Raw genomic sequence first — 26,517 nt, 5'->3', positions numbered from 1 at the left:
GATGGCGTTAGCATTTTGGCACTATTTCAATTTGGTCGATGGCAACGAAGCTCATCAAATTTATAAGCTTAAGTAAGTTTGAGGAATTCAAAACGACTCTGCCAAACAACAGCCGCCGAAAGTCGGCAACCCTCTCCCGAACTCATCTTCATAGCTTTTGTATTGTCTCTATATATTCAAGAATACCACTTAATTTACCTCAATATTCCAATTTATTACCTACACATGATTAACATAGCATTCATTTTGGATTCCAATGTAATGATCAGATACGCAGTATTTATAAATATTGATTTTACACATTATACAGATCACTCCTAACAATAAAAAATTGGGTTTGTGATATTTTTTTGTGGATGCACGTAGAATTTGTTAAAAATATAAATAATGTCGACGTTTTTTATTGGATGTATGAATAATTATCTAAAAAAAATATAAACAAATTGTGTAAACAAATCAGAAGATAGAGGTATATATATAATTATCTCAATTCAAAATTTTTGGTATAAAAAAAAAAAAAGAAACAAACAGGAAAAGATTGAATAAGGCAATGGCCAAGTTGTGCGTCCATGAATATAAAGGCGTGTGTGAAAAAAAAAAACATAGAGAGAGAGAGAGAGATAAAGGTTGGCATATATGTAAATGATGAGCTGGAGGAGTGGGTGAATGGATAACAATTAAGAGGAGGGGGGCGGGGTAGGGGTGTGGGTATGGTTGGTATGGACTTGTTCTGATCAAACTACGCAAATTATGAGGATTGATTAATTAATTAATTTGGTGGGGTTTCTGGATATTATACATCCAATTATACAACCTGGTCTTTTCTGCCTATATTCGGTTGGTTGGCGGCTATTTCTTTATCTATTTTTTTTTTTTCTTCTTACATTAATGATTATGTCTGGTTAGGGACCAAGTCATACTTTGGGCGGCTGGTCTCAAACCATCAACATTGCTGTGTGCCTGTTAATTTTCACTAACAACGTATTGTGAAACAATTTAGTGTTAAGACATATAGACGACTTGTGTTTTGTTCTTGGGTTTGAAAAATTAATGAAAACGTGGGAAGAGAACTTTTGGGATGTTTCCTGGTTGAGATATGCTAGCTACTTCAGCTTCAACGTCACTGGGAGGACAAAGTTTACATGGGGATAAGGCTTTCCCTTTTTACATCGCTTTTCCGCATTTCTTAATAATGTTCCCTGTATTTGCAATACCAAAAGCAAAAGCTTGCTCTCCGTATCTCCACCGCCGAATAGTGCTTCTCACACGCAAATTCTGTTTTTGCAGCCTTTTATTCTGTTTCCAAACTTATTATAAGGGATACTTGAATTTACACTTTTTTATCTTTAGTATGATACAAACTCTTTTGGTCTTTTGTAACATTATTTGTGACAATAAAATAAATATAATAATTTGTGTAATGATACTTATAATTTTTAAAAATGCATGCGTAATATTTTTAAAAAGTATAGATAATTTGTGTGAATAACATTGACGTTCTCAGTGACTGTATATATAATTATCTAAAAAGTACGAATAATTTGTACAAATAACCATAAGTTATATAGTGTAATAGTAATTATCCATTATTATATTTAGGTCATGTTTATCGGTATGTACTGGGCCGAATATCTGGGTTACTCCAATCTTAAGTTTGATTAGGTGGACTAGCCCAATCTTAAGTTCTATTATTCAATGATTCAAATCCACCCAACTTTAGTTTGATTAAGTTGCAGGCCAACTCATTGATTATTGTATTAATTTTGTGTTTCTCTTTGGTTAAGAGTTTGTCAACGGCATTGGAAATCTCCTTTTGAAATTCTCTACCATAAACTACCTTCTCTTACTCAATTACGTAGTCTTTGGTTGTTTATGTTGTGTAGCCAATGCCCATCCTACAAAACATAAATTTGAACCTTGAGCTTCCAAGTGCATTTTCGTTGGCTATAGCCAATCTCAAAAGGCTTATAAAGTTTATGAGGTTCATTGTAATATCATGTTCACATCTAGAGATGTAGTATTATATGAGAATATGTTTCCTTTTCAAGATATTCCTACAGAATCAGACCCCATCCATCTTCCTTTAACTATTCCAGAACCTGCACCTGATGATACTCCTGAGTTCCCTTCTGTACCTACCTTGTCGCCTGCTTCATCTGATCATACTTCCTCAATTCTTCAAAATAGTCCTGCTCCTATGCCACTTAGAAAATCACATAGACAATCCATTGAACCTGTTTGGATAGCTGATTATGTGTGTCACTGTACTTCTTATACATCTACTGATTGCACATTTTCATGTTTTGCCCCTGTACATATCTCTTTGGTGGCCTAGTTATCTTCGATGCAAGAACCTTGAACTTAAGTACAAGCTAGAAAAGATTCAGACCCTTGAACGAAATGGGACTTGGGAGGTCACTACTCTGCCTGCGGAGAAGAGGGCAATTGACTTTCATTGGGTATTTAAGCTCAAACTTAATCCAGACAGGAGCATAGAATGGTATAAGGCAAGACTGGTCGCTAAAGGCAATACTCAAATTGAAAGGGTTGAATTATTTTGGTAGTTTTTCTCCTATTCCCAAATCAGTTTCTATCAGGGTGTTATTGGCAGTTGCAATAGCTAAGGGCCTGCCTATGTTGCATTGAACAATGCATTTTTACATAGGCATCTAGATGAAGAAGTTTATATAGATCCTCCAGAGAGCTATACAGGGACTAAGGGTGGGCAAGTATATCGACTTCGCCGTTCTTTATACGGATTTAAATAGGTCTCGTGCCAATGGAACGCTAGATTGACGTCTAAATTGTTGGAGTATGGATTTGCAGAATCTTCTAATGACTATTGTCTGTTCACCAAAGTTAGTGCTACTGATTTCTTGGTTCTTCTTATTTATGTGGATGACATCCTCTTGACTAGGACTTCCTTGTCGTTGTTAGAAGATGTTAAGATATATCTAGATGGTCTTTTCACAATCAAAGATTTGGGGCACGCGGAATTTTTTCTTGGGTTAGAGTTAGCTCGCTCATGGTTTAATAGTATCTCAGTCCAAGTATCAGCATGACCTTTTACTTGACACTGAAATGCTAGATTGGAAACCTGTCTCCACACCATTTTCGCCTGGTTTTCATCTCACCATTTCTTCCTCACCCTAATCATTGTCATCGTCTTGTTGGTCGATTGTTATATTTGGGGTTCACAGGCTTAGATATCTCCTTCATTGTTCAATGGCTCAGTCAGTACCTGTAGCATCTACGCTCCGCACATTGGGACACTGTTTTGCACGTCCTTCGCTATGTCAAGGGTTTTTCCTATTTCGGTTTGTTTTCCCCTCTACATGCTCACTAGTCTCTCTGCCTATTATGATGCAAGTTGGGCTTCCTATCACGATTCCCATCGCTCCATCACTGGTTATTGTGTTTTTCTTGGTTTGTCTCTCATCTCTTGGAAGACAAAAAAGCAATCTACGATACCTCGTTCTACCGTCGAAGCAGAGGACCGCAGCATGGGTTCCACCGTTTGTGAGTTGTTGTGATCTCTTATTTGTTGCACGATTTTCGCGTGCCTGTCCAGCAGCCCGTTCCATTTTGGTTTGACGATCGTGCTTCGTTACACATTATTGCCAGTCCTGTGTTCCATAAACGTACCAAGCACCTTGAGATTGACTGTCATTTAGTCCCTAATCAGTTCAAACTTGTCTTCATTTCACTTTTCTATGTTCCTAGGAAGGATCAGCTTGCTGATTTATTTACAAAGTCACTTTTGATCGAGGATTTCACGCGTTTTCTGGTCAAGTTAGGCATGGTTCCCCGTGTTCCACCTTGGGGGAAGGGGAGGCTATAATAGAGAAGGTGAGCATGGTGCAACACTTCTCTTTCATGGCTGCAAGATTCTGTTTATTTATGGAGTTCGGTTGATAATATTCCTTAAATTTATGTTTGTCTTATAAAATAATAAATAATAAATTAAATTTACACAGAAATTTATGACTAAAAAGATGGTTAAACTATATAATGAACTTAAATGATAAGTTGAGCAACAAGCTTACAATAACAAATTTAGATAATAACAAATCCAAAGAGGACTTGAAATAAGCTTTAAAAAAAATAGTATTGATGAATTAATGTATTAAAAAATTTAGAGGTAGAACAATAAAGATAAGAAAGTTTAGAGTTTAAAAAATATGAAAAATATACTTCAACAGTCAACTTAAAGGAATAAAATAAAAATTATTTATCGGCATTATTGAACGAAAAAAATGGCCCAATAAATGCGGCCCAAGCCTGACCAGGATTAGGAGGTATTGAGCCATTAAGTTGGGTTTAGTGCTAGATATCGACATCTAAAACCAGTCTAGGAACTGGAGTAACCCACTTTTTTGTTGGAAGAATCTGATCTTGGGCTATGTTGGCCCAACCTAACCCACGGCGCGTCTTGAGTTTAAACCGAATCAGTCCCAATATTAGTTAACATATGATCAACTAAAAAGTGGTCCTATATTTCACTATACTCATTTTGATTGTCGAACAATTTAAGAGGCCCTTATCCTTGACAGGGCGGTAAACATGGCCGACCCAAATTGCGTAATCCAGCAATGGGTGTGGGGGATTTTATTGTGTTTCTACTTTCTGGGCCTGGTTCAGTATTACACTTGTTTGCACATTTAATGCAAATATTGAAGAAATGTATGAAATGGAGAATAGATGATGCCCAATTTGGAGTTATTTAGGGATGCACGAGTCAAACAAAATTCAACTTGTTTGACTTTGTGATGATCTAATTGTTCAATTAAATATTATTTCAGTAATGTATACTATACTTTTTCATTGTTTTACAGAGAAATATGAAAAACAAACGAATGTAAGATTCTAAACATTGATATTGTCTTTGAAGAAATTGTGTGGGTGCATGCATGCATGCATATGTGCACTTGCCACATACCAATCTTCATATTCTTAATTTTCTCCTTATAAGATATCTATATTCTTAGAGTGATATATAGCTTCTCCTGGAATTTCAACCAACCTATCAAGGTAAGTCAGGTATTTTCATATATATATATTTTGTGGGGTGGGAGAGAGAGAACCATTAATCATGCAAAAATAGTGTGAATAAGTGAAGTTTAAAATTAAAATATAGTCAAACTAATAAGGGTATTTTTATCTTATAACATTAATTATATAAAAATATTTAAAAAGTTATAATTGAGTATGAAAGTACTAGTATTTTTAAAGTGCATAAATTAATGATTAAAAAATAATCGAGACGATTATTATATTTCAATTTGAGTAGTTAAAAGTTATTTAAGAGGGTAATGTGGTGAAAATATAGTAAGATAAATTAGTTAGAGCAAAAGAGCAGCAGTGTGAAAATAGATGGACTTCAATAAATAGGCTCATTCAATAACCAATTACCAAACGTCTTCAAGTTTTGACCAAACACTCGCCCGCATTGTATTATTGCCTTACACCGGTTCAATCATCTGACCCGGCCCTTAACTAAACCTTCCGGTCCGAGCCATGCCTACATAGCGTGTATTAGGCATTTACTCCATTTTTCCTTCTCTTGATGTTTCTCTCTCTTATCTCTATTTTCTTGTCAAATAATTTTCTCTCTCATAAAAGAATCAACAAATCGTCGCCTGGGAACTTCGCCGCCGACTTTTCTCTCATGGACGGAATATTCGTATGCACCTAGTTCATTTTTCATTACGGTTTTTCCCTTTGTTCTTTTATTTTCTGTAATTGATTGTTATTCCTTTCGTGTTATCTAGGTTTCGGAGCTTCAAAAAACACGATTCCGAAACCCTAATAAATAAGCTCTTGTGCGTGGGAATATCTGATTATTAATTTATTCATTCTTCTGGTAATTAGGTGGTTATACCTAAATCGCTTCTCTAGGGTTCGGAGCAATTGCAAGAATTGGTATTTGCATTTACATTTCGGAGAAAAACAACTTTGGAGCCTAGGGTTTTATATTATTGATTAAGGGATTGAGAAAATTCTTTGATTAATTTGTTTGGGGAAGTTGTTATTGAAATTTTTCTTGTGGTTCAAGACTGGGGAAGAGAGGTGTGGGATAAGGAGGATAATGTGTATACTTTGCGTGATTCAGAAGTGGTCACGGAGGATTGCTACCATGTTGCCATGGCTAGTAATTCCACTGATTGGCCTATGGGCCCTGTCACAGCTGTTGCCTCCTGCATTCCGGTTTGAAATCACATCGCCGAGGCTTGCTTGTGTGTTGGTTTTGTTGGTAACCCTGTTCTGGTATGAGGTTCTGATGCCTCAGTTGTCAGCATGGCGAGTCAGGAGGAATGCTAGGCTTAGGGAGAGGAAGAGGTTTGAGGCTATTGAGATGCAGAAATTGAGGAAGACTGCCACCCGGAGGTGTAGGAATTGTTTGACTGCGTATCGGGATCAGAATCCTGGTGGGGGTAAGTTTATGTGCTCTTACTGCGGCCATATTTCTAAGAGGCCAGTTCTGGATTTGCCTGTGCCTCCAGGGATGGGTAATTCAGGGATTTTGAAAGATCTAGTGGGCAAAGGTGGGAAGATATTGAATGGGAAAGCTTGGTCAGATAATGGGTGGATGTGTGGACAGGATTGGCTCGATAATGGAAATTGGGGTGGTGGGTCTTATGCTGGGAAATCGAGTTATTGGAAGCAGAATGGTGGTGGCTTATTTGGTGGAGATGATGACCATTGTTTGACAGAGAAGTCTTATTCTCGTGTTCTTATTTTCGCTTGCAGAGCAGTAACAGCATTTTTCCTGTGTATCATGTGGCTCTGGAGAAAGATTTTTAGGATTAGTTCTTCCAGAGATGATGCTTCAGCTGATGCAGAACGCAGAGGGATGTTGGATAATCGAGGCGAAAATGGTGGAAATGGTCAAGAGAGTAGAGGAGAGAAAGCTCGCAGAAAAGCTGAGGAGAAAAGGCAGGCTAGATTAGAGAAGGAGCTGCTGGAGGAGGAGGAAAGAAAGCAGAGAGAAGAGGTTGCAAGGTTGGTTGAAGAACGACGGAGATTACGAGATGAGAAAATGGAAGCTGAAAAAGAACGTGGAAAAGGGTCCCCTCGTGCCAAGGAAAGAGATAGTAAAAAAGAATCTGAAAGGAAACGTCAGGAAAGAAAGAAGGAAAAAGATAGAGGATCAAGTAAAAGCAACTCTGATGCTGAGCAGTTGGAAAAGAGAGTAAGCAAGGAAAGTGATCGAAACAAGAAGAGTGAAAGTGAAAGACGGGAGCAAAACAGAACTACACCTGAAAGTATGAAAGCACATGGCACAGAACCAGGGCATGGGTTTAAGGGTGCTGCTGCAAACAGCCTTAACCGAGGGAATGCTGGGACAAGGTACTTGGATCGCATGAGGGGCACCTTTTTATCTTCTTCCAGAGCATTCACTGGAGGTGGCTTTTTCGGAAAGAGTATCAACACTTCTACTGTTTCAAGAGAACCCAAACCTAACACATTGGTAGAAAATGCTCAAACTTCCACATATAGGAAAGAAATTATGCAACCAGATCGGGTGTCAGGGAGATCAATAGTAAATGGAGATGATAAGAGTGCTAACCGCCCTGTAAGTTGTTTCATCTGTTCATTCTTTTTTTCATATTTTTTTATTTCTTCTTTTTTTCTTTTTCTTTTGATGTGTGTGTGTGTGTGTGCTGGGGGGGTGGGGGGGGGGGGGGCAGTCTGTGAATAACTTAGTAGTAGTATGTTCTCAAAAAGTTCAGTTTGGTTTGCGGTTTTAGTTATATCATCCATAAAGCTATCATGCAACATTACTTCTGCTAATGTTGGGCAATTATACAACATATTCACAAACTGGAATCTGATTCTATTGAAACTCCTTAATTCAATGCTTTAAGTCTACATGAAAATTTGGTTGACAGGCTTGTCCTAGTATTGTAGAGAGAAAGTTATGCAGTAACTATTAGTGTCTAATGACAGTGATTTTATTACAGGTGCTCATTGAATCGCAACCATGTACAGCCCCTAAAAAATCATGGCATCAATTATTCACTCGTTCATCTGCTATTTCTCCTCCCACTTCAAATGTCATAAGCAGGCCAACAGGGAAGCATAAAGCAGAAGTTCAGAGTGCACCCTTTTCTGGTCATCCTGCCTCAACACAGTCATTTGACAACCCTATCAATTTCGGGCTACCATCACCATTTAGTTTACCTGCTTTTCCTTTTGAATCAAGTAGCAGCAGTACAGTTCTTCCGTTATCCTCTGAAACCATGCTTTCTAAAATGGGAGATTCGCCACATCAATTTTTACCTGAGGAATCAGAGATTTTTGAAGACCCTTGTTACGTTCCAGATCCAATATCCTTGCTTGGGCCTGTTTCAGAATCACTTGATAACTTTCAGCTGGATCTGGGTTTTGTAACTGACACAGGATTTGAAAAACCATGTGCTGTGAAGACTAAACCTGCGCCCTCTGAAGTTACCAAGCTATCGCCAATTGCATCTCCAATGTCTCGATCACGAGTATCTGAGGAGAGGCATGCCACTTCTTTTCTTTTCCCCAGTACTCCGAAAGGTCAAGATAATGGCAACAGCATTAATGATAATGGAACATGGCAGATGTGGAATAGCTCTCCTCTTGGCCAGGATGGTCTTGGTTTAGTTGGTGGGCATGTCAGCTGGCTTTTGCATCCGGATATGAACTTGCCAAACAAGGAAGACAATATTCACCCAGCACCTCATAAAACAATGGCGTCACTGTTCAAGAAAGATGAGCAAGGCATTTCTCCCAGCCATCCTTCGCAGAATGTTGTATTTGGAAATTCTCAGAGTGGTGGAACATTTAATACATGTGTTCCTGCTATTGTTGATGGTCCGTGGTTGCCAAAAACTTCATTTGCGCCAACTTCAAGTCCAGAAAATCAAATTCTTCTCAAGCCTAAGGAGGAAGCTGTTCAGAATGGCCTGATTTTTGGAAATTCAAGTGGTTCTGCTGCCAACCATCAATTTGAGCTCTTTGCTGCTAATTCTTGGGCTAAGTAAGCTTAACAACCCTTACTCTGTTCTGTACTTCTCTCTCTTGGTTTCTGCTTCCAGGAAATGGGTTCACTGATTATCACAACATTATTTAATGGGCTGGACCTTGGACTCAGATAAATGTAGCTGAAAATAAAGATGAAAATTTGTTACTTTGAAGTGCACATTCATTTGTGTTCAATTCGAAATGGAAAAGTTTATTTCCGGAAGTTGAAGTTAGCTACATCATTCCTTGTCTGTCCCCACCAACCCGAAAAAGAAAAAACCGAAAAAATAAAACAATCTCATAGAATCTTTTTCTTGAATTCTTTTTTATTTTTTTTGATGAATGAAACATAGTAGAAACATTAGCGCATGAGTGATAGAAATATTAACTGAGCAACTCACAGGTCACTCTTTTGTTGCTTTCAATTTTATTTTCATTTTGTTCAGTTGGTCCGAGTATGACATCCAATGGATACTGTTTGCTTGTTATAAGTGAATTATGATGTATGTTTCCGAGGTGCCGTATGCTGCTGTAGTAGTCTTCTCCTTGGGATTTTGGTTGCTTTTATTAGGAGTTTCTTTCTAGCAGTAACTTGGTGTGTTCGTTTCTGTCTGTTGGTTCTTTTGCAGAAATGACTGGACTGTGCAGGGTGCACGAGATGGTGTTGGAAACTCTCCAATCAGCAAACCCCACATTGGAGGCCTGTATACCCCCCCAGATGTACAGTCTCTTTGGTCATATGATTAGATAGAAAAAGAAAAAGAAGGAAAATCAGAGTATGAGGACTTGAATACACCTTCTGTTCTGAAGAGGGAAACACCCTCTTTTGGAGGAGAGTTCAGAATACTGGACTGCATTGTATCTTCCTTCTTTTCTGTATAAGGGAGATTTACTTTAGCATGATAGAAACTTTCAATAGCGCGCATGCTCTGTTGTCTGGTATAATTGATGTTAACAGGACTAATATCTTTTGTTTCTCATCTACCTGGGACAAAGAGAGCCGCTTAACGAAGTATGAAAATGATTTTGGCCAGTTTTCCACGTAATAGATACGCTCTATATCAGTTAGAATAGATTGCTGAATCAAACACCGATCACTGATTTGTCTTGTAATTATGCGGACAAGTATCCAATTGGGAAGTGGGAGCAGTGTGATATATTTCCTATTTGATTGCATGGTTTCAGAAAAGATATCACACTGCTCGAGTATCTATATAACTTGGGCACCAGGTGCATAGCTGTTACATCCGGTCAATATGCAAATGTGTATGGTCTTCATGTGATGTGTTTAGCCCTCTCCTAACTTAATACAACTTGTGGGGTTTGGTTTTGGTAAATTGCAGGAATTTCATTCCTCCCTGTATATATAAATTAACACATCTCAACTCATAGCAAAAACTCAAATAAAAAGCTGCTGTCCGCATGTCATCCAATAAGGAGTGGGGAGTCTTCTAAATTTTTGGGCACTGGATGTGTTCGGGCATGTCGCCAATTGACTGAATGGATTATTTTGGTCCTCTACTGGCGCAAAGAAGAGTAATCTGGCAGAATTGACCCTGACTATTGACTGGTGGGTATGTAATGCATATGTAATGCATAAAAATCACAAGTCAAAAGTCAAGATTTATGATGATTCCCTTGTGTAAACAGCAATTCTTAGAAAGCGATGGGGAGGTTGAAGAAGAAACATACGTGAACAATATAATGCTAAACGGTAATGTGTCTTAATCTAAATGAGCAAGCGTCATAGAGGCAATTTCCCAAAGCAAACTATTGTAGGAGTAAATTACTAGTTACAATCGGGAAAGACATGTACTTTCCGGCATGAACTTTAAGGCAGTTGAACATCTAATTGTGGGAGCTGAGATAGCTGACACTCTGCATTCTCTTCTTGCTGCTCGTGTCGAGGCTCATCACCCTGCCATGTCCAAACAATGTCTTTAAGAGACGGCCTTATGTCCTCCTTCATCAGCTTTTGATATTCCAGTGTGTCTCCATTTGACTTTTTCATCTCGACCAAGTGAAAAGTTGGAGCCACCTCAAAAATTTCTGCATCAATAGACAAAGTCCCTTTCCTGCCTGTCTTTGATCCTTCCAATTTGAAAATTCCTCCATCCTTCTTCATCACCTTCAGCTTCAGATGCTTGGCTAATTCCTCCAACTTTGAGATGATGGTCTTGGCTGGTTGGTTTGATGTAAACCTGTATTCTTTCCTTTTATCATTGTCTTCAAACAAGCCTGACAAGTCAAAACCAGCTGAAAGGGAGATTATTTCAAACGCATTCAGGTTTACAGGCTTTGCTAATTCAGCCTTCATGTTTGCCATACTGTTGGAGTTATCTGTGAAGTCAACAGTTGCATCTGCATCAACAATTGCTTCCTTAAACTTTGTAAAGCCATTTACCAAATCAGCAGTAGTTCTCGTGGTTCTGGATTGGAGACCTTTACGGAACCAAGAATTTTGCATGATCTTGGATATAGAGATCCTGGTGTTAGGATTTGGATCCAATATTTTTGAGATCAGCTTACGAGCATCAGGAGGGATCCAGTTGGGACATTTAAACTCTGCCTTGCCTATTTTTCTGTACATCTCCATTAAGTTTGAATCATGGAATGGTAGATGACCAGCTAACAGAACAAATAAGATGACCCCACATGACCAGATATCGGCCTTGGAGCCATCATACCCTCTCCTGTTGATTACTTCTGGGGCAACATAGGCAGGTGTCCCACAAGTTGTGTGAAGTAACCCATCCTGTCGCTTCGATTCAGCAAAGGCACTCAATCCAAAATCTGAAATTTTCAGGTCTCCATTTTCATCCAACAGTAGGTTCTCAGGCTTAAGATCCCGATGATAAACACCCCTGCTGTGGCAGAAATCAACTGCGCTAATCAGCTGTTGGAAATATCTCCTTGCAGCATCTTCTTTCATTTTTCCTTTGGCCACCTTGTTAAAGAGCTCACCTCCTCTTACATATTCCATCACGAAATATATCTTTGCTTTGCTGGCCATAACCTCATACAGCTGCACAACATTGGGGTGCCTAACAAGTCTCATCACAGAAATTTCTCGCTTGATTTGATCCATCATTCCAACTTTCATGATCTTCTCTTTGTCAATTATCTTAATGGCGACACTTGTGCCAGTCTTTATATCTCTTGCATGGTACACCTTGGCAAAGGTACCTTGTCCAAGCAATTTCCCCAACTCATACCTATACATCAAGATGCTTCCTTTACTTTCCATCTCCAGCTACAAATCTAATTAAACTTTTGATTGCTACTTTACCAGCTAACTCAGTTATACGTATCTGTAGATGGGATCTCAATTTTCAAGAATATACAAACTCAACCATCTTCACAAAGGTCATGATACGAAACAATTTGTCCCCTAATATATTTTGCCAATGTCGGCCTTTGACAACAGAAGATAGGGCTGTAAGTTATCTGTCCAATCTCATCAAGGATAAAGGAGGGCAGCTCAGCTCGAGCTTCCGCCTCATCAAAGTCAGAGAAAGACTGTTTACCCCACAAGCACATCTTTCAGCATTCCCTGGCTTTTGTTTTGAACTAGAGAAATACTGAATAAGATGAGGATCCACCGAACTTCAGGTACAACCAACAGAGAAGGGTCTGATCAGTTCCAAATGGCTGAGGTGTTAACCTGAAATAAATCCAAACTTCTATTATTAGAATACAAGAAATATGAATACTTTGGATACCTCATTGACAAAAGCAAGTTACCTCCTATGTCTTTTAAGATGAAAAACTCAGTATTGAGGCCAAAAGTTTGAAAAAAGAACATGTCAAGCATGTTTCTGAATCATAACAATTCCAGTAAGCTATTAACAGCCAATATGTTTAATACCCATTTCACTAAATGCAAAGTACAAAAACTGTACAGGCACAAAAACATGACAAGTGATACAGAGAATGACAGAAGAAAAACAAGAAACATCTCCAGTGTATCAAAAAACAGTGAAATATTTTTACCTAAGCTTCAATTCTGATTACTTGTCATACAGAAACATAGAATTCCTTCAAACAGCCCCAAAAGTAAAACAAATTCAAACACAGCTTTGAAAGACTTCATCATAAAACTCTGTTCAGTTCTCAGCCATTTTCAGCAAATATACAAGACAAAAGATGCAGATCTGAGATTCAAAAAATAAATAAGGAAGAAACCAATACCAAATAACACCATGAAAAAAAAGAAAAAAAGAAAACCCCATAAAGATAGACCACAATTACATTCAATATACACACTCATAAACTGAAAAAAAAGAAATTAACAAACAAGCAGAAGCAACGAAAACAAGGAATGAGTCTGCAATTCTTGGTGTTACCTTTTTCAAACAAAAGAGTCACTCTGCCAGGGAGCCCTGTTGAGTATAACAAATAGATTCGTCAAATGTGTGTGTGTGTGTGTGTTGAAAGACAGACTAATGGCAATTTAGAGGGGAATGAGAGAGGGGTTTTATGCCAACTCCGCGTCCACAGCTAATCATTCATTCATTGGCGAATTACAAAATAAAAATCTTGGTCAAATTAAAATATTACCTTTGTCGGAATTAAATTATAGGAAAGTCATTAGTGGTCGGAACTATTATTATGGCCAACACTAACACTAATCATGGATTTGTATTGTATTAGCTTCTAATCATGCCATTATATTTAACTAATTAAGATTACATATTTGTTCATTTTGCTTTATTTGGGGGAAAGAGTAACGTTAGATGCCTCGACGCAAACGACAAACCTTAATACAAAAGCATTAATCATTCCTTCCACCAAATTATTATTACTAATACTATTTATAATAAAGCATTTCAAGGTGCAACTCAGGGAGTCGCTTCTTACCATCTTTTTTATTTATTTATTTTCCTCATATGAATCTTCTTTTTTTTCGTTCGATAAATTTTCAAATTCAATTTGAATTCAATTCAAATATAAAAAAATAACAATAAAATACATTTAAAAATATCAAATAATTATAACTCGACACACGTTGAGTTTAACTAAAATTTATTTAAACTGAATTTAATTAATAATCAAATCAAATTAAAATACAAAATTTGAAGCTCGCTCAATAGAGTAATTCAAATGAACTTATACACTAACGTGTCGGACTTGTCCACAATCCTATTTTTGAATGATTGCAAAATTGGGTTATAGTTTGGAGTTGGAGAGGAAAATTAGGTAGATTGAAAGAAATGAGGTATGTGAAGAAGTCAGAATTGGGAAAATGCATTGAAATTGTGGGGTTATAAGTGAAATATTTGGTGGTGGTGAGGTGTAATGCATGTGAAGCATCATACCATATGTATGTAATATGCAACACTTTTTTCTTTTCAACTTTGGCCTACTGTTTTTCAACTTGCATACATCACTATATATATATCTTCCAAATTTAAATAGTTTAGAAAACGAAATGAGAAAAACACAAAAAGTATTAGAGCATCACTAATTAATCAATTGTACATATGATGATGGGTTTCAATAAGATTCATTGTATTTAAAACAACTGTTACTATAATTAATGTGTCCCATCCCCCATATTTTCCTCCTCCTATGACATAGTGAAAATTAGGTATGGTTGAGAGAGAGAGAGAGAGAAGGTTGGTTGGTTTGATGGGCCATAAGAAATGGGCGAGGGCGGGTGGGTCACTCTACTCTTCTCTACCATCACTTTGTTAACTACAAACAACATCTCATCTAATTCTGTTTATTTTATCACTCTACATCTTCACTTTATTTCTTCATTCTTTCTCTGCCCGCATTTGTGTTAAGAATTCTACATCTTTCTACATAATCTGGACTTTTAACATATCATATGTCTGTCGACAAGGTTTAGGAAGGTGGAAGATTCCATGAAAATGTTGCCACCTTTTTTCTATTTCTTTATGCGATTGGTAATTTCTTTTGATTTTATTTTTTGGATTACGATGCTGACTGCTGAGTATATTTCTGTGTCATCCTCACAGGATAACTGATGCATTTTACTATATCTTATGCCACAAAACATGCATGCCTATCCACAAATTTTTACCTTATTTATTACTTGTATAAATTTGTCACTTCTCACCAACATATTTTTCCTCCCTAGACAGAATACCAACAAGTAATTGTTTATTATACGAATCTTCTTGGCTTCAGGGTGTTGGAAATTAATTTATATTAAGTTAAACATTATTTCATTATCAGCATACTTTCGTTGACAGTAACAAAGAAAGTGAAAGGAACAAGGGACACATAATCAAACAAAATTATGTGGAGGTCCAAAGATATTTCTTAGACCCTGCACAAACAATTCCAAAGACAGAAAACTTGTCAAATATTTTTTGTCTTTTGAGGCATTGACAGAGCCAATTTCGAGATGGCTTCTGAACTAAATCATTGTTAATGCAGCCGCCGGGCCTAAAACCCACCTAACGTTTCATGTTTGCTTTTTCCTAATGTTGTTGATTACGAGACTCCACATTAATTTTGGAACTATTTGTTATCAGTATCTCCACTGATTTAGTCATATAATCAATTTTCTCAATATGTCGACTTTACTGATAAAAAGGTGCTACGGCTTCATATTATGACAGCATGTATTGGGCGTAGTGTGAATGGATTATAAAGAATGCATGTGGGCATTGAGGATTGGTTATGTGATGTTGAAGCACTTTGGTCCACTGCTTCGGTTCACATCATGTTGTGTATTGATGGGTTTCCGGCAATACAAATTTGCCACCACTAAAAACATGGCCCCATTTGGGGATTTGGATATTCTACAAATCACAGCCAGATAAATAAATCCGAAGATACACCAGGAGTGTGCGTCCCATGTGGTCTACACAACTGCATTTACTATCATTTATCCACATGCATGCTTCAGTGCAATACAGTTGAAGATGAAAAGATATTCAGTCATGAAACACCAATCGGGACAAACTAAGACGTCATTTACAAATTGGCAGAGTTTTGATCTTCTGAATGAAGCAAATACTTGGACTCGTGCAGGTATTAAAAGACGATGAAGCAGATGTGGATCACTTCCCTTAAGACGCAGCATGCATGGATGACTCTGAACCTACTAATGCTTCATTCATACCAGCTGCCGCTGAATCACAAGCGTGCAATATGGCACAGATGTCATTTGTTTCCAGGAACTGCTCGGCATTTACAATAATAACAGGCGCATACTCGAAAACTAATCTCTTGCACTGCAAAAACAGCATAGAAACAAATCAATGAACATTATGGAGAATGATAGGTTCACATGGCAAGTATTATCAGGTGCAGATGATGCTTGAGAGGAACTGCCTCATCAAGGTATCTCTTGCCGTGGGGCGTGCATGAGCTTGTTCTGGTTTTAAAATCACTTCTTGACTGAAGTTTAACGGATTTCTGGAGTCCTAAATTTGTATGTTCATTAAGTGGAATTGATGATACTGAGAAACTACCATTTGGTAACTAAACCTGCTGCTGATATTGATGACCAAGGGAACTTCTCAAGGGAAACCTTGGTAAATTGCAGTGCTAGACACAGCTTTGTCCAGGCAAATGCAGTCACACAACATCCATTTTATCTAACACAAGCGCAGGCTGGGTCAGTAAACAGATTCTTTGTGTGGAGTGTAGCTCAAGATGGATAACTGTCATGACTATAGAGTACTCTTTAAACTGTCCGAGAAGTTCCTTTTCAGTGACTGATACCTAGATGATGTATAAAAACACAACCAAATTCATGTGTATCATAGAAGTGATGGTACCTTTTGGACATTTTTCCCGATCGAGTTACATGCCTTCAGGAGCAGCTGAACAATTTCCAGCTGAAAGAATAGAACAGAAAAAAACTCATACTTGTGCATTGTGGAATTAATAATAAACATCCAGGCAAGTATGAAACAGCTGGAAAGGTGAGGCACATGCAGTAAACCATTAGCAAGATGTATATTGTCATAAAGTTCCATATCAATATTTCTGGTGAGATTTAATGATAGACACGTGTATGAGTTAACAGTAATTTTGCTTGCTATCATATATATAATAGAAGAAATTAGGTGCAGCATGATCTTTCAGAGGACACGCATGGGACCCTGATGTATATGCTTTTGGTAAGCATGGATATCACATCATTAATGTAGAGAAATACGGGGCACACTTGTAAGGACTGCAACTTGGCATAGCGGGTGCATCCAGGCATGCATGCTATTATAATGAGATTGCTCACCCCCAGTTACCATGGGTAAAAAGGGCAGGAACCCATAATAGTTGTTGAAACTGTCAGGACAGAACAATTTAACCAGCCTAACAATGACTGAAGTTGTATGTATATTTTCAAGAGAAAAGATCATGATGCTAGTAGGTAACTCTAGAAGGGGAACCAAATCTGTGTCAGCAATGTAATTTCAGATTTCAGAAATGTAAGCATTAATAATGCATAAAATACTAATTATCTTTTCAGAACATGATAATTAGCTGTTGACTCAATTGCCTGAGAGTTACCTCAGTATCAGGATCTTTCAACTTTAGTAAAGCCTCTGTAACAGCATTATGGCATATATCACATTTATCCTTGGAGAGTTCCTGAGTAATGGAAACTCCTTCTTCACAAAGGTCAACCTTTCGGCAGAAATCTTCGGCTTGTATTGAGGAAACCTCTAAGAAAAATAGAGGGGCATAGTAGTCCACCAAAACAATGCACTGGAAGGAGCAGATTTTAGATATTGTTATGAGATTAGGATACAAGTAATAAAGTAGAATATCGCATTCTGAACATATCTGTTGGAGAAACAACAAACTTAAAGAAAGTTCAAGATCTTAAGTAGCTCTCTTTCATAATACCTTCCTCATGGCCTTACCTGCACAACTAATTAAATAACAGTTCCACAAGGTGCATTATTCACATTTCTAACATTATAGGTAAGTTGATGGGATAGGAAACATTCAATGCATTAAGTGACAAATTTCGGTTCAGCATACGATGGTGCTCAGTACAAGCTGTCTCAATACCTGCTGCTTGAATGAAGGTATTCTGGAGCAGGATTTGTGAAGGATGCCAATTATCTCTGTCTGGGTTTTGTTCTCTGAGAGGTAATTAAGAGCCTCAGTGGCAAATTCTTCACACAATGTACATAATTTTTCATTTTTTCTAAGTTCTCCCACATGTTGAGCTTCTCCCTCCGGCAGTTTGTCATACGACTGCAGGACTTCTAGCAGAAGACAAGCATATCAGTCTTCACAAGAATTTCTTTATTAAAAGGACAAGAAAATAGCTTGCAGATTCTAAAGTAAAAATTCACATAGAAAGTAGACAGATTTAGAAAAAAATGAAGTTTATATCAAAAGGGAAGAGTGACAGCTGTGAAATGAGGGGGCCGTCATTGGAAGAGAATTGTATGCAGCCATTAACTTTGCAAGGATAAGGCTGCTCATATAGTAGCTAATAGGAGATTCAAAGGTAAGTAAAATAGGAATGAAAGACTCATATGAAAGCTGTGTCACACATATTAACCCTGATAGAAGAACAACCATTTACTTCTGAGTTTCCAATATCCCTATGCAATAATCTATGCCTAAGGGAGCATGCCTTTTAGTTTTTACATGTGTCAAAAGGTTCTGCCAGCAAATAGGATCTGCCATCTCTAGAGCCTCCCTGGGAAATTCAGGAAAGTAGAGGAGTGGAATCTATGTTCACTTGGATGATTCAGAATGAATGCAGATTTTCTATGTGGAAGACCATATTAGTCAATCTATTCGAACATGTTGCCAGTTTTCTAGTCAAACTCAGAGGCACAGAAATATATGGCAAGATCAATCTTTTCCAGAGTTGCAACTTTCATGACACAAAGTCATTACCAAGATTATCTCTCTAAAGTTTACCAGCACCTCAAACTTGAAAAATGGAATATTGGATATATAAGCAGCTGTAAAACATTTTTCCAATTAACATGATTACCTGTGAGGTCTCTAGCATTACAGCAGCAGCAGCAGCTGACAATGAAGAGAAACAGGAGCACCCTTGTATCCATGCTGCAAAATGACACTCTATCAACTCAAAACAATTCATATTTGCAATCATAAGTATTTCTAAAACTTAACAAAGGGTATAAACGGGCATGAAGGAAAGGAAGTAATCTACAAGAAGACAATTCCAATGGGAGGATGTGAAGCTTCTGATAAAATAACATAGATTTGTATTCTGAACATAGCCTTGACTTTCATGCAGCATTACGGAACTCATGTCCTCCATATGTGTTCTTCGCATGAATAAGTTTTCTTTTTAATGCATAGGAAAGAAAATGTTTCCAGTTTAAATAAAAGTTCGAACAATTTCAAATTCCAAGTCTATATCCTGCCAAATGTAGCAGAAGCCATATTACGAAAATACCGAGTTTCAAAGACAATCATAATGCAGAAGTCTGCCTTGCAGGACTATTTGCACTTGCTCAGCAAGCAAAAGATCAGCCATGGCAGGTTACATCCAGCAACTTAGCTATTCTACAAAGAGTATTGGCAAATAACAAACTCAAACAATTATGAAATTTGTTGCAGTTGCTTCATCTCAATCAGATGCTTATGAATTAACTTAAAATGATTGGAGATAGCCGAAATGAAGGAGGCTTGCAAGCCTAATACGTAGATGAGAGTTATAGGGTCACCAATCTTTAGATACTAAACTTTTCTGGAAGAAATCATAGTGAATTTCACCGAACTATTCATTGTACGTTGTCTTGTATCAATTCCCCTCATATGATCAATAAATCAGCCCTCCAGGAGGTAATACACCTACTAGTTGCTTGGTCTTGAATCATAAAAAGAAAATAAATTTGAGCAATAATAAATCCCTACGGATGCAAGGTAATTAGAAAGGCTTTACCTTTTTATGCATTAAACCATAGGAAACAACTCCAATTAATCAAAATCAAAGCGCATGATCAAATTTGAGGTTCAATGAATTTCATGGAAAACACAAATAATTCCATCTCATCAATGAAACGGTCTCTACAATAGATTAACAAAGATAGTAAAAATATCCAAAAGCATCAAGAACCCAGTTTGCCCCAAAATCATACTTCAGAGCAGAATTTCAGACACACACCGGAAGGGGGAAACACAGATTAAGAAGAGAAACGCAATTAATGGAGTTGGAAAATGAAAAGAATCGAGAAATATTTCTGCTTACCTTATCTGTAATGACAAAGGGTGCGAGGGGGGGGGGGGGGGGGGGGGGAAGAGAAGGAGGGAGAGCTGCTTATTTCTTCCTTCAAGCAACGAGTTTTCGTCTTAATAATGCAAATCAATTCATACTGCAATTAAATAGAAGGGATCATCCACTTTTAGCCCCATCTGAGGGTGAACTATCTTGTGAGTCTCCACCTTCGGTGAGCACCAGACATCGACCAATGAAATAGTGACATATCAGCATGCATTATTGGTTCAGAAGAATTAATGAGGATTATTATAATCAGAGAGAGAGAGAAGCAAAAGAGAATATTCCAAGGCTAATACGCCTTAAACAATTACAATTAGAATACTAATTAACAACAAACTTATGAGTAGTGCGTCAACAACTGGTGTCGTGCTTAGCTTAACCTCAACCCCAACAACTTGTTGTCTTATCCAATTTCAGTTGGACATATCTTATTGCTACTACAACAATCAACCTTTTCTCTCAATAGATTTTTCTTCTCCAAAAGTGATTAAAGAAGGAGAGGGGTAAATATTGGGCACAATTGAGTCTACACTCCCCAATTAATAGATTTTTCATACAAATCACTTTTAGATTTTCTAAATATTACACATACACCCAAAAAAAAATATCAACATCATCTGCATCTACACAAATTGCTCATATTTTTTGAAAATTACACATAAATCCCTAAAAATATTAACATTATTATACAAACTATCCTATTTTTTTTTACTTTAATGGGCGATTTCTATAATTATCCCTAAATTTGGGAGCGCCATACAAATTTACAGAAAAGATCAACTATGGATTGACTGCCATCAAGACAAAACAACAATCCAATCTGGTTCTTGGAAAGTCAAAAGTATGTGGAGCAGGTTCTTGGACTGAAGTGGCTCCATCAACATGAATAATACATAAAACGAAGCAAGTACATTCAAGATTACATATTACCTTAGAGTTCAAACCATACACATTTCTCCCCCTACAAATCTGACTACTAAGACAACTGAAATGCAGATAGATATAATAATATCTCAAAGGCCATAATAAGCTAAGGTACAAGGCCATTTACACAAAGGTGCAACACACACTACTGGGAATGACGGAGAGGAACCTCAATTTATGTGCTGCGGCACATCGAATTTGCTGTTTGTTTCTTCTTCTTCTTGCTTTGCTTCGTCACAAGGAGCGAGATCCGAGCAAAACCAAACTTCTTTCTCTTTGCTGGGAGTTCATTGTTTTCTTTCCCCGATTTCTTACCAGGATGTGGATCAGCATTAGGCTTTGTAAGCATTTGGCCAAGTGATACCTTGCGCTTGCCCATGCTTTTCTCTGTTTGCATTCCGTTCTCATACTCTTCGGTTAGCAGCAGTTTCCTGCTTAATATTTGCCCAATTGATAGAGTTGGCCTCAGAACTGGTTTTAGCTCTTCATTCCCAAGATTCAGACCATTTACATCAAGCAGACGAGACTCTTTCCGGTGGATGGATGGATGAGGATTCTTGAATTTGGTAGAGTTGTGAATGGAACGTCTTTTGTGACCATGCTCAGATCTCCACACCCGGAGAGCCTCTTCAACCGCCAACTTACCTTTATTTGCTGCTTCCACTCTACTCAACGCTTCTTCCAAGGCCTTCTTGCTAATTTTCACTTCTTCTGTTGCTTCTTCAACCTTTTTCAAGATTTCTGTCTTAGATAAGTTCGCTTCATCAATTTGAAGCATTGCATCCTCAACTCTACCCTTACATGCTAGCTCTGCTTCTCGAGCTTTAGATATTAAGGACGAGTATTCGTCAAAGGTAAGAGTTATATTTTCACATTGAGAAGCAGAGGATTTGTTTTCACTATTAGAGAGTGCTTTGATTTCTGCAAGCGCCACAGCTTCAGAAGCTCTGGCTGCTTCCTTCATTTTCTTTGCAGCACGCAACCTGATCTCTGCAGTCCTAATCCGAGTCTTTGTTTGTTCAATCTCCGACATTGCCCTCTGAACTTCTAATCTTGCAGCTTCCCCAACTTGCTTAAATTGTTCAGTCTCTGAACTTAGCTTGTGTAGCTCCCTTGTGATATTTAAGGGATCACTAGAACTATCTTGGACTTCAGCACCTTTCACCAGCTCCAGTTTTTGTTTTGATTGGTTTAGCTCCTCTTCTAGACTTGATATTTTCGTGGTATTCGAAGACAGCCTTACACGGGTCTTCTCAAGAGACGCTCTTTCTTTCTCAATTTTCTTGTTGTATAGGTCAACTGTAGCTCGAATGTCAGCAAGATCGTTAGTAGTCCTGGTTAAATTCAATTTAGCCTGTTTCAGCTCCAGTAGGATGAGACCGGGGGCTGCCGAGGGACACAGGTCTAAACCACCAAATCCATTATTGTCGCTATTGCGTTCCCCTTCTTCTGGTACTTCAGCAACAGAATTCACATAGATGTGCGCATTTGCTGTGAGAGCTGCATTAATTTCAGATGCTTCTTTCTGCAGCTTTAACTTCAGTTCTTCAACAATGTTTTTGGTGGCTTCCAGTTCCTTCAAAACGTCGAGCGTTTCTCTTTCCTTGGTGATAAGATCTCTTTCCAACTGTGCAGCCTGTTCCTCCACTTTGACAACGTCAAACGATTCTCCGTCATGCTGCCATGCAAAAAACAAATTTTACCCAAAAGCCAAGCAAAACACAACTAACATGCAGCAAACAGAAAGGAAATGATATTCAGACTTGCATTTAATTGCACCACTCTTCTGTAGTACTATTTCTTTCATGAGGAACACAATCTAAGAATGATCAATATCGATTTAGACCACTGAGAAACCATGTGCCAAACACTGATTTATGATCGGGTGAAAAGAGGATCAAATTTTGCAGTTATGAAATAGTACCAAAAAGTGGATTCATTCGAATGTTTCATCACACTGACGTAAAACATTACTCCAGAGGACCCAATAGTAAGACAGGAATTGCAACTAAACATTACTCCGGAGGACCCAATGGTAAGACAGAAATTGCAACCAAACATCACACCAGAGGACCCAGTATAAGACAGAAATTGCGACCTTCACTGGATTTGGTGTACATGGGGTTGAGCTACATACACTAGTTAACTCAAAAATGAAATTTTGAGTGCATTGCAATTCCAGCATACCATAATAGATACCGATAGCAGTATACCAGTACACCCAACGAAAACAGCAATGTCAACCAGAAAAAAACCAAGGAAAAGATTGCAAGCCCAAATTTGCAATGAAAGCAAGAGAAAGATATTTCCCAAGAAAATTACTCCAAATAAATAAGCAAAGCAATTGTGTTCCAAGCCATAACCCCCATAACCAAACACGCCAAATCGAAAAACACAAAACCAGAAAAAAAAAAAAAAAACCAGGAAAAAAAGGGGGTAAAACCAGAATGCGAGTTGAGACAACCTCAGAGGCATTTTCAGAAGGCTTATGAGAAATGGGTTTCCAGAAACCCATCCCACCGAACCGGCTGGCCGCCTCCTTAACCGACTCGAAGGGCGCAGAGGTGTCAATCTCAGCCCTTCCCCCCGCGGGTTCAGCTTGCAGACCCGAATCAAGCGGGTGGGGTTCAAGGATCTCGGAACATCCGCTAGCCATTTCCATGATCCAGAGACAAAAAGAAAATCCTTAAAAACAAACAAGAGTTGGGGTTCTCGTGTGGTGAGAGAGAGTGTGTGTATTTGATATCGTGTGTAGTGTGCGAGAGTGGAGAGAAAAACACAACAGATGGGTGTACGTACAGCTAGTGAGGAGTAGAATAGGAGAGAGAGTAACGTTAAGTTGTGTCGGGGTTGGTGATGATGGCCTCTATTAGAAAAAAGGTAAAGCAGAGTAACGTTTGGATTCTTTTTCCATAAAGGTAAACGAGCAATTGAATTGAATAAATGAGATTGGGCCTCGGGGGCAAAGAAATCCCTTTTTTAATCTTTTTCAATTTTCGATTGTCGATAACAACAATTTATTGTGGTGGCTGTGCCTGTGCCTGTGCCTGCAGTTTCACCTCAAATACGTAACAAATGCTGCAGCAGCACAGTTCTTCCCAACTGTCCCTTCATCGAGACTTTATGGCCTTCTTCCCTGTGGATATGAGTGATGCAATTGCAATGTTTCTCTTCTAAACTGAAGCTAATGTGAGTTGCAAGTGTTGTTTATATGTTAATTCAAGAGAGAAGTACATAGTGTGTTTATGTTAAATGTAGTTGCTTTACTTTTTCTTGTTTTATTTGAATTGGAAGGGAGTATGTATATGAAGATGATTGGAACTGGCCCAAAAAGTTGGTACAAGTAGTAGTATAATGAGGGGGAGGGGGAGGAGGTGGGGAGCAAGCATCATTGCTCGACCGTTGCGCACAAATATATTTTATTATATTATATAGATAAGAGACATTGGCCCAAACACTATTACATTCAAATCCATACTCCGCCTGCTACCCCAACCTCAACCAACTAAATATATATGATATAGGACAAAAATAACTCAGAACTGAACCACACATTTACTGCAAATACCAATTAATTAACTTGGAATCACTCTCATGAATCTTATAAAATAAACATCATATACCAATCTAATCGATTTTATCAGCTTAATTTGATAAATCCACCAAATTAAGTTAACAACTCGATTTATGAATATTGTCCCACTATTAGCATCCCGTATATATATATAATCTCATTTATTTTCTTTTTGGAAGTCCAAAGTGCGATCAATGTTTGTTTTTTAGATAAAAAGTGAAGGCATACAAGTAAAAAAAGACATTACAACCACAAAAATTTCATATTTCTAAGCCTAGGTGGGCTGAGTATTCATATTTGTGGATTTGGGGTTTGTGGCAGGCAGAGCAGTGGGCCTAGAATCTTGAGCTCATTTCTATACGCCAGCCTTTTCGTCAACCAAACTTTTTATGGTTCCCAAATCACACTACAATCATCCATCAAGTAATGAATAGTTACCTATATATACAGATGAATTCATAAAGATGGGTGTACTAGAATTTTTAACTTAATTGTTATTATGGGGTATATGAACATAATGTCTTTAATCGAAATAAGAATAGGGTAGGGTCCATCAAAGAGTTACCCTAAACGGATCAATTAATTAAAGTTATGGTTGCTTGTACGATATTTTTCATCTTATCCCATCTCAATAGGATACCAATTGTTTATGAGAAAATAATATTTGTAGAAATCCAATAATTCAACTCTTGACTACTTATCAACCTTTTTCCAACATACGTCCACTAATTCACCCAGATATCAACAAAATTAACTTCTCTAACCAGCAAACCAATTTCACTTTTCTAATAAAGAAGAATAATTATATTACCAGCTGATATATATACATATATATTAACATCAATAAAATTTGAACTCTTAACATCAATAAGACGTCTTGGCCAATCACTTATATCTAGCTAGAGCTAGTTCATTTCTTGAAATTGCCCGACAAACGTTCGAAACCTTTCTGGAGGGGAAGGTGGAGATGCAAGATATAAGTCAATTCTACGGATGCCTAAGGACCCATGTAATATCGCATGCCATCATCATATCTGCTCACTGAATCAATATTTTCTTTTTATGGTATTTCTTTTATATATATATATATAGTTTTCTCTATAGTTAAGAATATAAAATTGGTGAGTAGCAAGGTTAATTGCAGATTGATGTGAGCAGTTTTGAGATGTTAGGAGGGCGGAACGGCCACGACGTTTCACAATATGATGAATTTTAATAAGCAATTGATTGATGAGAAATGAATGGTTTACCTACAGCGCTTACCTCATTTAAGAAGATTTTAAGCTTTAAATAATTGTTTCAAAGCATGTTAGGATGTGTCGTTCCTAACTTGTTAACTAATGCCACAAAATTTTTGTACAAATTACACTCAATCAATCTCCTTATAAATATTACAAAATTTATTGTATATATGATAGATCATTTACATTAATTATGCAACAAAAACCCTCTAATTAAAACAAAAATAGGGCGATGCATGTTTCATGTATAAATGATAGAATTTGGTTTTCTGTTCTTCATTTTGGATAAAATAAATTTGTCAACTTTATTTAGCTTTTGTGGTGAGTATATATATGAGATAATATATTTGGTTGGTTGCATGTGATGCATATGTGCTCCCCATTAGAATTCAACTATTAATTGCTCAATTGGATATTTGATTCAATTGAACAAAATAAAAGTGGTAATTGTATTATTACATTATGTACAGACTTATGCATACTGCAAAAACAATAAATTTGTGACTGTAAATTCTTATATTCTAAATATTAATATATAAGAAAATTGTTATGCATAATGATGATTATTTTTGTATTAA

The 26,517-nt window shown here is 37.4% G+C and overlaps 4 protein-coding genes and 1 non-coding gene across 8 annotated transcripts; 1 reads left to right on the top strand and 4 right to left on the bottom strand.

Moving 5' to 3' along the window:
- Positions 1-5,536: 5,536 nt before the first annotated feature.
- LOC105174645 (stress response NST1-like protein) lies at positions 5,537-10,027 on the top strand. Of its 2 annotated transcripts, none has more exons than XM_011096814.3 (4): positions 5,537-5,683; positions 5,872-7,576; positions 7,965-9,010; positions 9,624-10,027. In XM_011096814.3, exons 2-4 carry the CDS (start codon positions 6,089-6,091, stop codon positions 9,739-9,741), a joined length of 2,652 nt encoding a protein of 883 aa, XP_011095116.1. In that variant the 5' UTR covers positions 5,537-5,683; positions 5,872-6,088; the 3' UTR covers positions 9,742-10,027. The 2 variants fall into 2 exon arrangements, with proteins under 2 accessions (XP_011095116.1, XP_011095115.1); XM_011096813.3 differs by having other exon boundaries at positions 5,543-5,683; positions 5,772-7,576.
- Positions 10,028-10,696: 669 nt separating this feature from the next.
- On the bottom strand, positions 10,697-12,373 carry CIPK15 (CBL-interacting protein kinase 15). Its single transcript, XM_088875233.1, has one exon. The coding sequence runs from the start codon at positions 12,239-12,241 to the stop codon at positions 10,826-10,828; it is 1,416 nt and encodes a 471-aa protein (XP_088731359.1). The 5' UTR covers positions 12,242-12,373; the 3' UTR covers positions 10,697-10,825.
- A 206-nt stretch (positions 12,374-12,579) lies between these two features.
- On the bottom strand, positions 12,580-13,750 carry LOC105174644 (uncharacterized). Its single transcript, XR_016062730.1, has 2 exons — positions 13,341-13,750; positions 12,580-12,658 (listed from the first exon to the last, which is right to left on the bottom strand). It is a non-coding gene; the product is annotated as an uncharacterized LOC105174644 (transcript).
- Positions 13,751-15,768: 2,018 nt separating this feature from the next.
- Positions 15,769-20,243, bottom strand: LOC105174643 (uncharacterized). 3 transcript variants are annotated; one of them, XM_088875832.1, is made up of 6 exons: positions 20,171-20,243; positions 18,944-19,017; positions 17,998-18,197; positions 17,491-17,688; positions 16,755-16,814; positions 15,769-16,205 (listed from the first exon to the last, which is right to left on the bottom strand). In XM_088875832.1, exons 2-6 carry the CDS (start codon positions 19,014-19,016, stop codon positions 16,041-16,043), a joined length of 696 nt encoding a protein of 231 aa, XP_088731958.1. In that variant the 5' UTR covers position 19,017; positions 20,171-20,243; the 3' UTR covers positions 15,769-16,040. The 3 variants fall into 3 exon arrangements, with proteins under 3 accessions (XP_088731958.1, XP_020553564.2, XP_088731957.1); XM_020697905.2 differs by having other exon boundaries at positions 17,998-18,194; positions 20,171-20,239; XM_088875831.1 differs by lacking the exon at positions 20,171-20,243 and having other exon boundaries at positions 17,998-18,194.
- Positions 20,244-21,024: 781 nt separating this feature from the next.
- Positions 21,025-24,057, bottom strand: LOC105174642 (WEB family protein At2g38370). Its single transcript, XM_011096808.3, has 2 exons — positions 23,589-24,057; positions 21,025-22,802 (listed from the first exon to the last, which is right to left on the bottom strand). The coding sequence occupies exons 1-2, from the start codon at positions 23,784-23,786 to the stop codon at positions 21,300-21,302; spliced, it is 1,701 nt and encodes a 566-aa protein (XP_011095110.2). The 5' UTR covers positions 23,787-24,057; the 3' UTR covers positions 21,025-21,299.
- Between the last annotated feature and the right edge of the window lie 2,460 nt (positions 24,058-26,517).

This window comes from Sesamum indicum, linkage group LG11 (assembly GCF_026168435.1).
Source record: "Sesamum indicum cultivar Baizhima isolate 11 linkage group LG11, ASM2616843v1, whole genome shotgun sequence".
Taxonomy (NCBI): Eukaryota; Viridiplantae; Streptophyta; class Magnoliopsida; order Lamiales; family Pedaliaceae; genus Sesamum; species Sesamum indicum.
The sequence above is the reverse complement of the archived record's forward strand: the minus strand, read 5'-3'. Positions and strand labels throughout refer to the sequence as shown.

What these genes read in the sequence shown, in the direction of transcription:
- CIPK15 (XM_088875233.1), bottom strand. Translation starts at nt 12,241, where the DNA reads ATGGAAAGTAAAGGAAGCATCTTGATGTATAGGTATGAGTTGGGGAAA.
- LOC105174642 (XM_011096808.3), bottom strand. Translation starts at nt 23,786, where the DNA reads ATGGAAATGGCTAGCGGATGTTCCGAGATCCTTGAACCCCACCCGCTT. An exon ending in CTTCTGAAAATGCCTCTGAG is followed by an intron (nt 22,803 to 23,588) that starts GTTGTCTCAACT and finishes TTTGCATGGCAG; the next exon opens with CATGACGGAGAATCGTTTGA.
- LOC105174645 (XM_011096814.3), top strand. Translation starts at nt 6,089, where the DNA reads ATGTGTATACTTTGCGTGATTCAGAAGTGGTCACGGAGGATTGCTACC. An exon ending in ATAAGAGTGCTAACCGCCCT is followed by an intron (nt 7,577 to 7,964) that starts GTAAGTTGTTTC and finishes ATTTTATTACAG; the next exon opens with GTGCTCATTGAATCGCAACC. An exon ending in GCTGCTAATTCTTGGGCTAA is followed by an intron (nt 9,011 to 9,623) that starts GTAAGCTTAACA and finishes GTTCTTTTGCAG; the next exon opens with AAATGACTGGACTGTGCAGG.
- LOC105174643 (XM_088875832.1), bottom strand. Translation starts at nt 19,016, where the DNA reads ATGGATACAAGGGTGCTCCTGTTTCTCTTCATTGTCAGCTGCTGCTGC. An exon ending in TACCTTCATTCAAGCAGCAG is followed by an intron (nt 17,689 to 17,997) that starts GTATTGAGACAG and finishes TGCTCCTTCCAG; the next exon opens with TGCATTGTTTTGGTGGACTA. An exon ending in TGAAAGATCCTGATACTGAG is followed by an intron (nt 16,815 to 17,490) that starts GTAACTCTCAGG and finishes CTATTCTTTCAG; the next exon opens with CTGGAAATTGTTCAGCTGCT.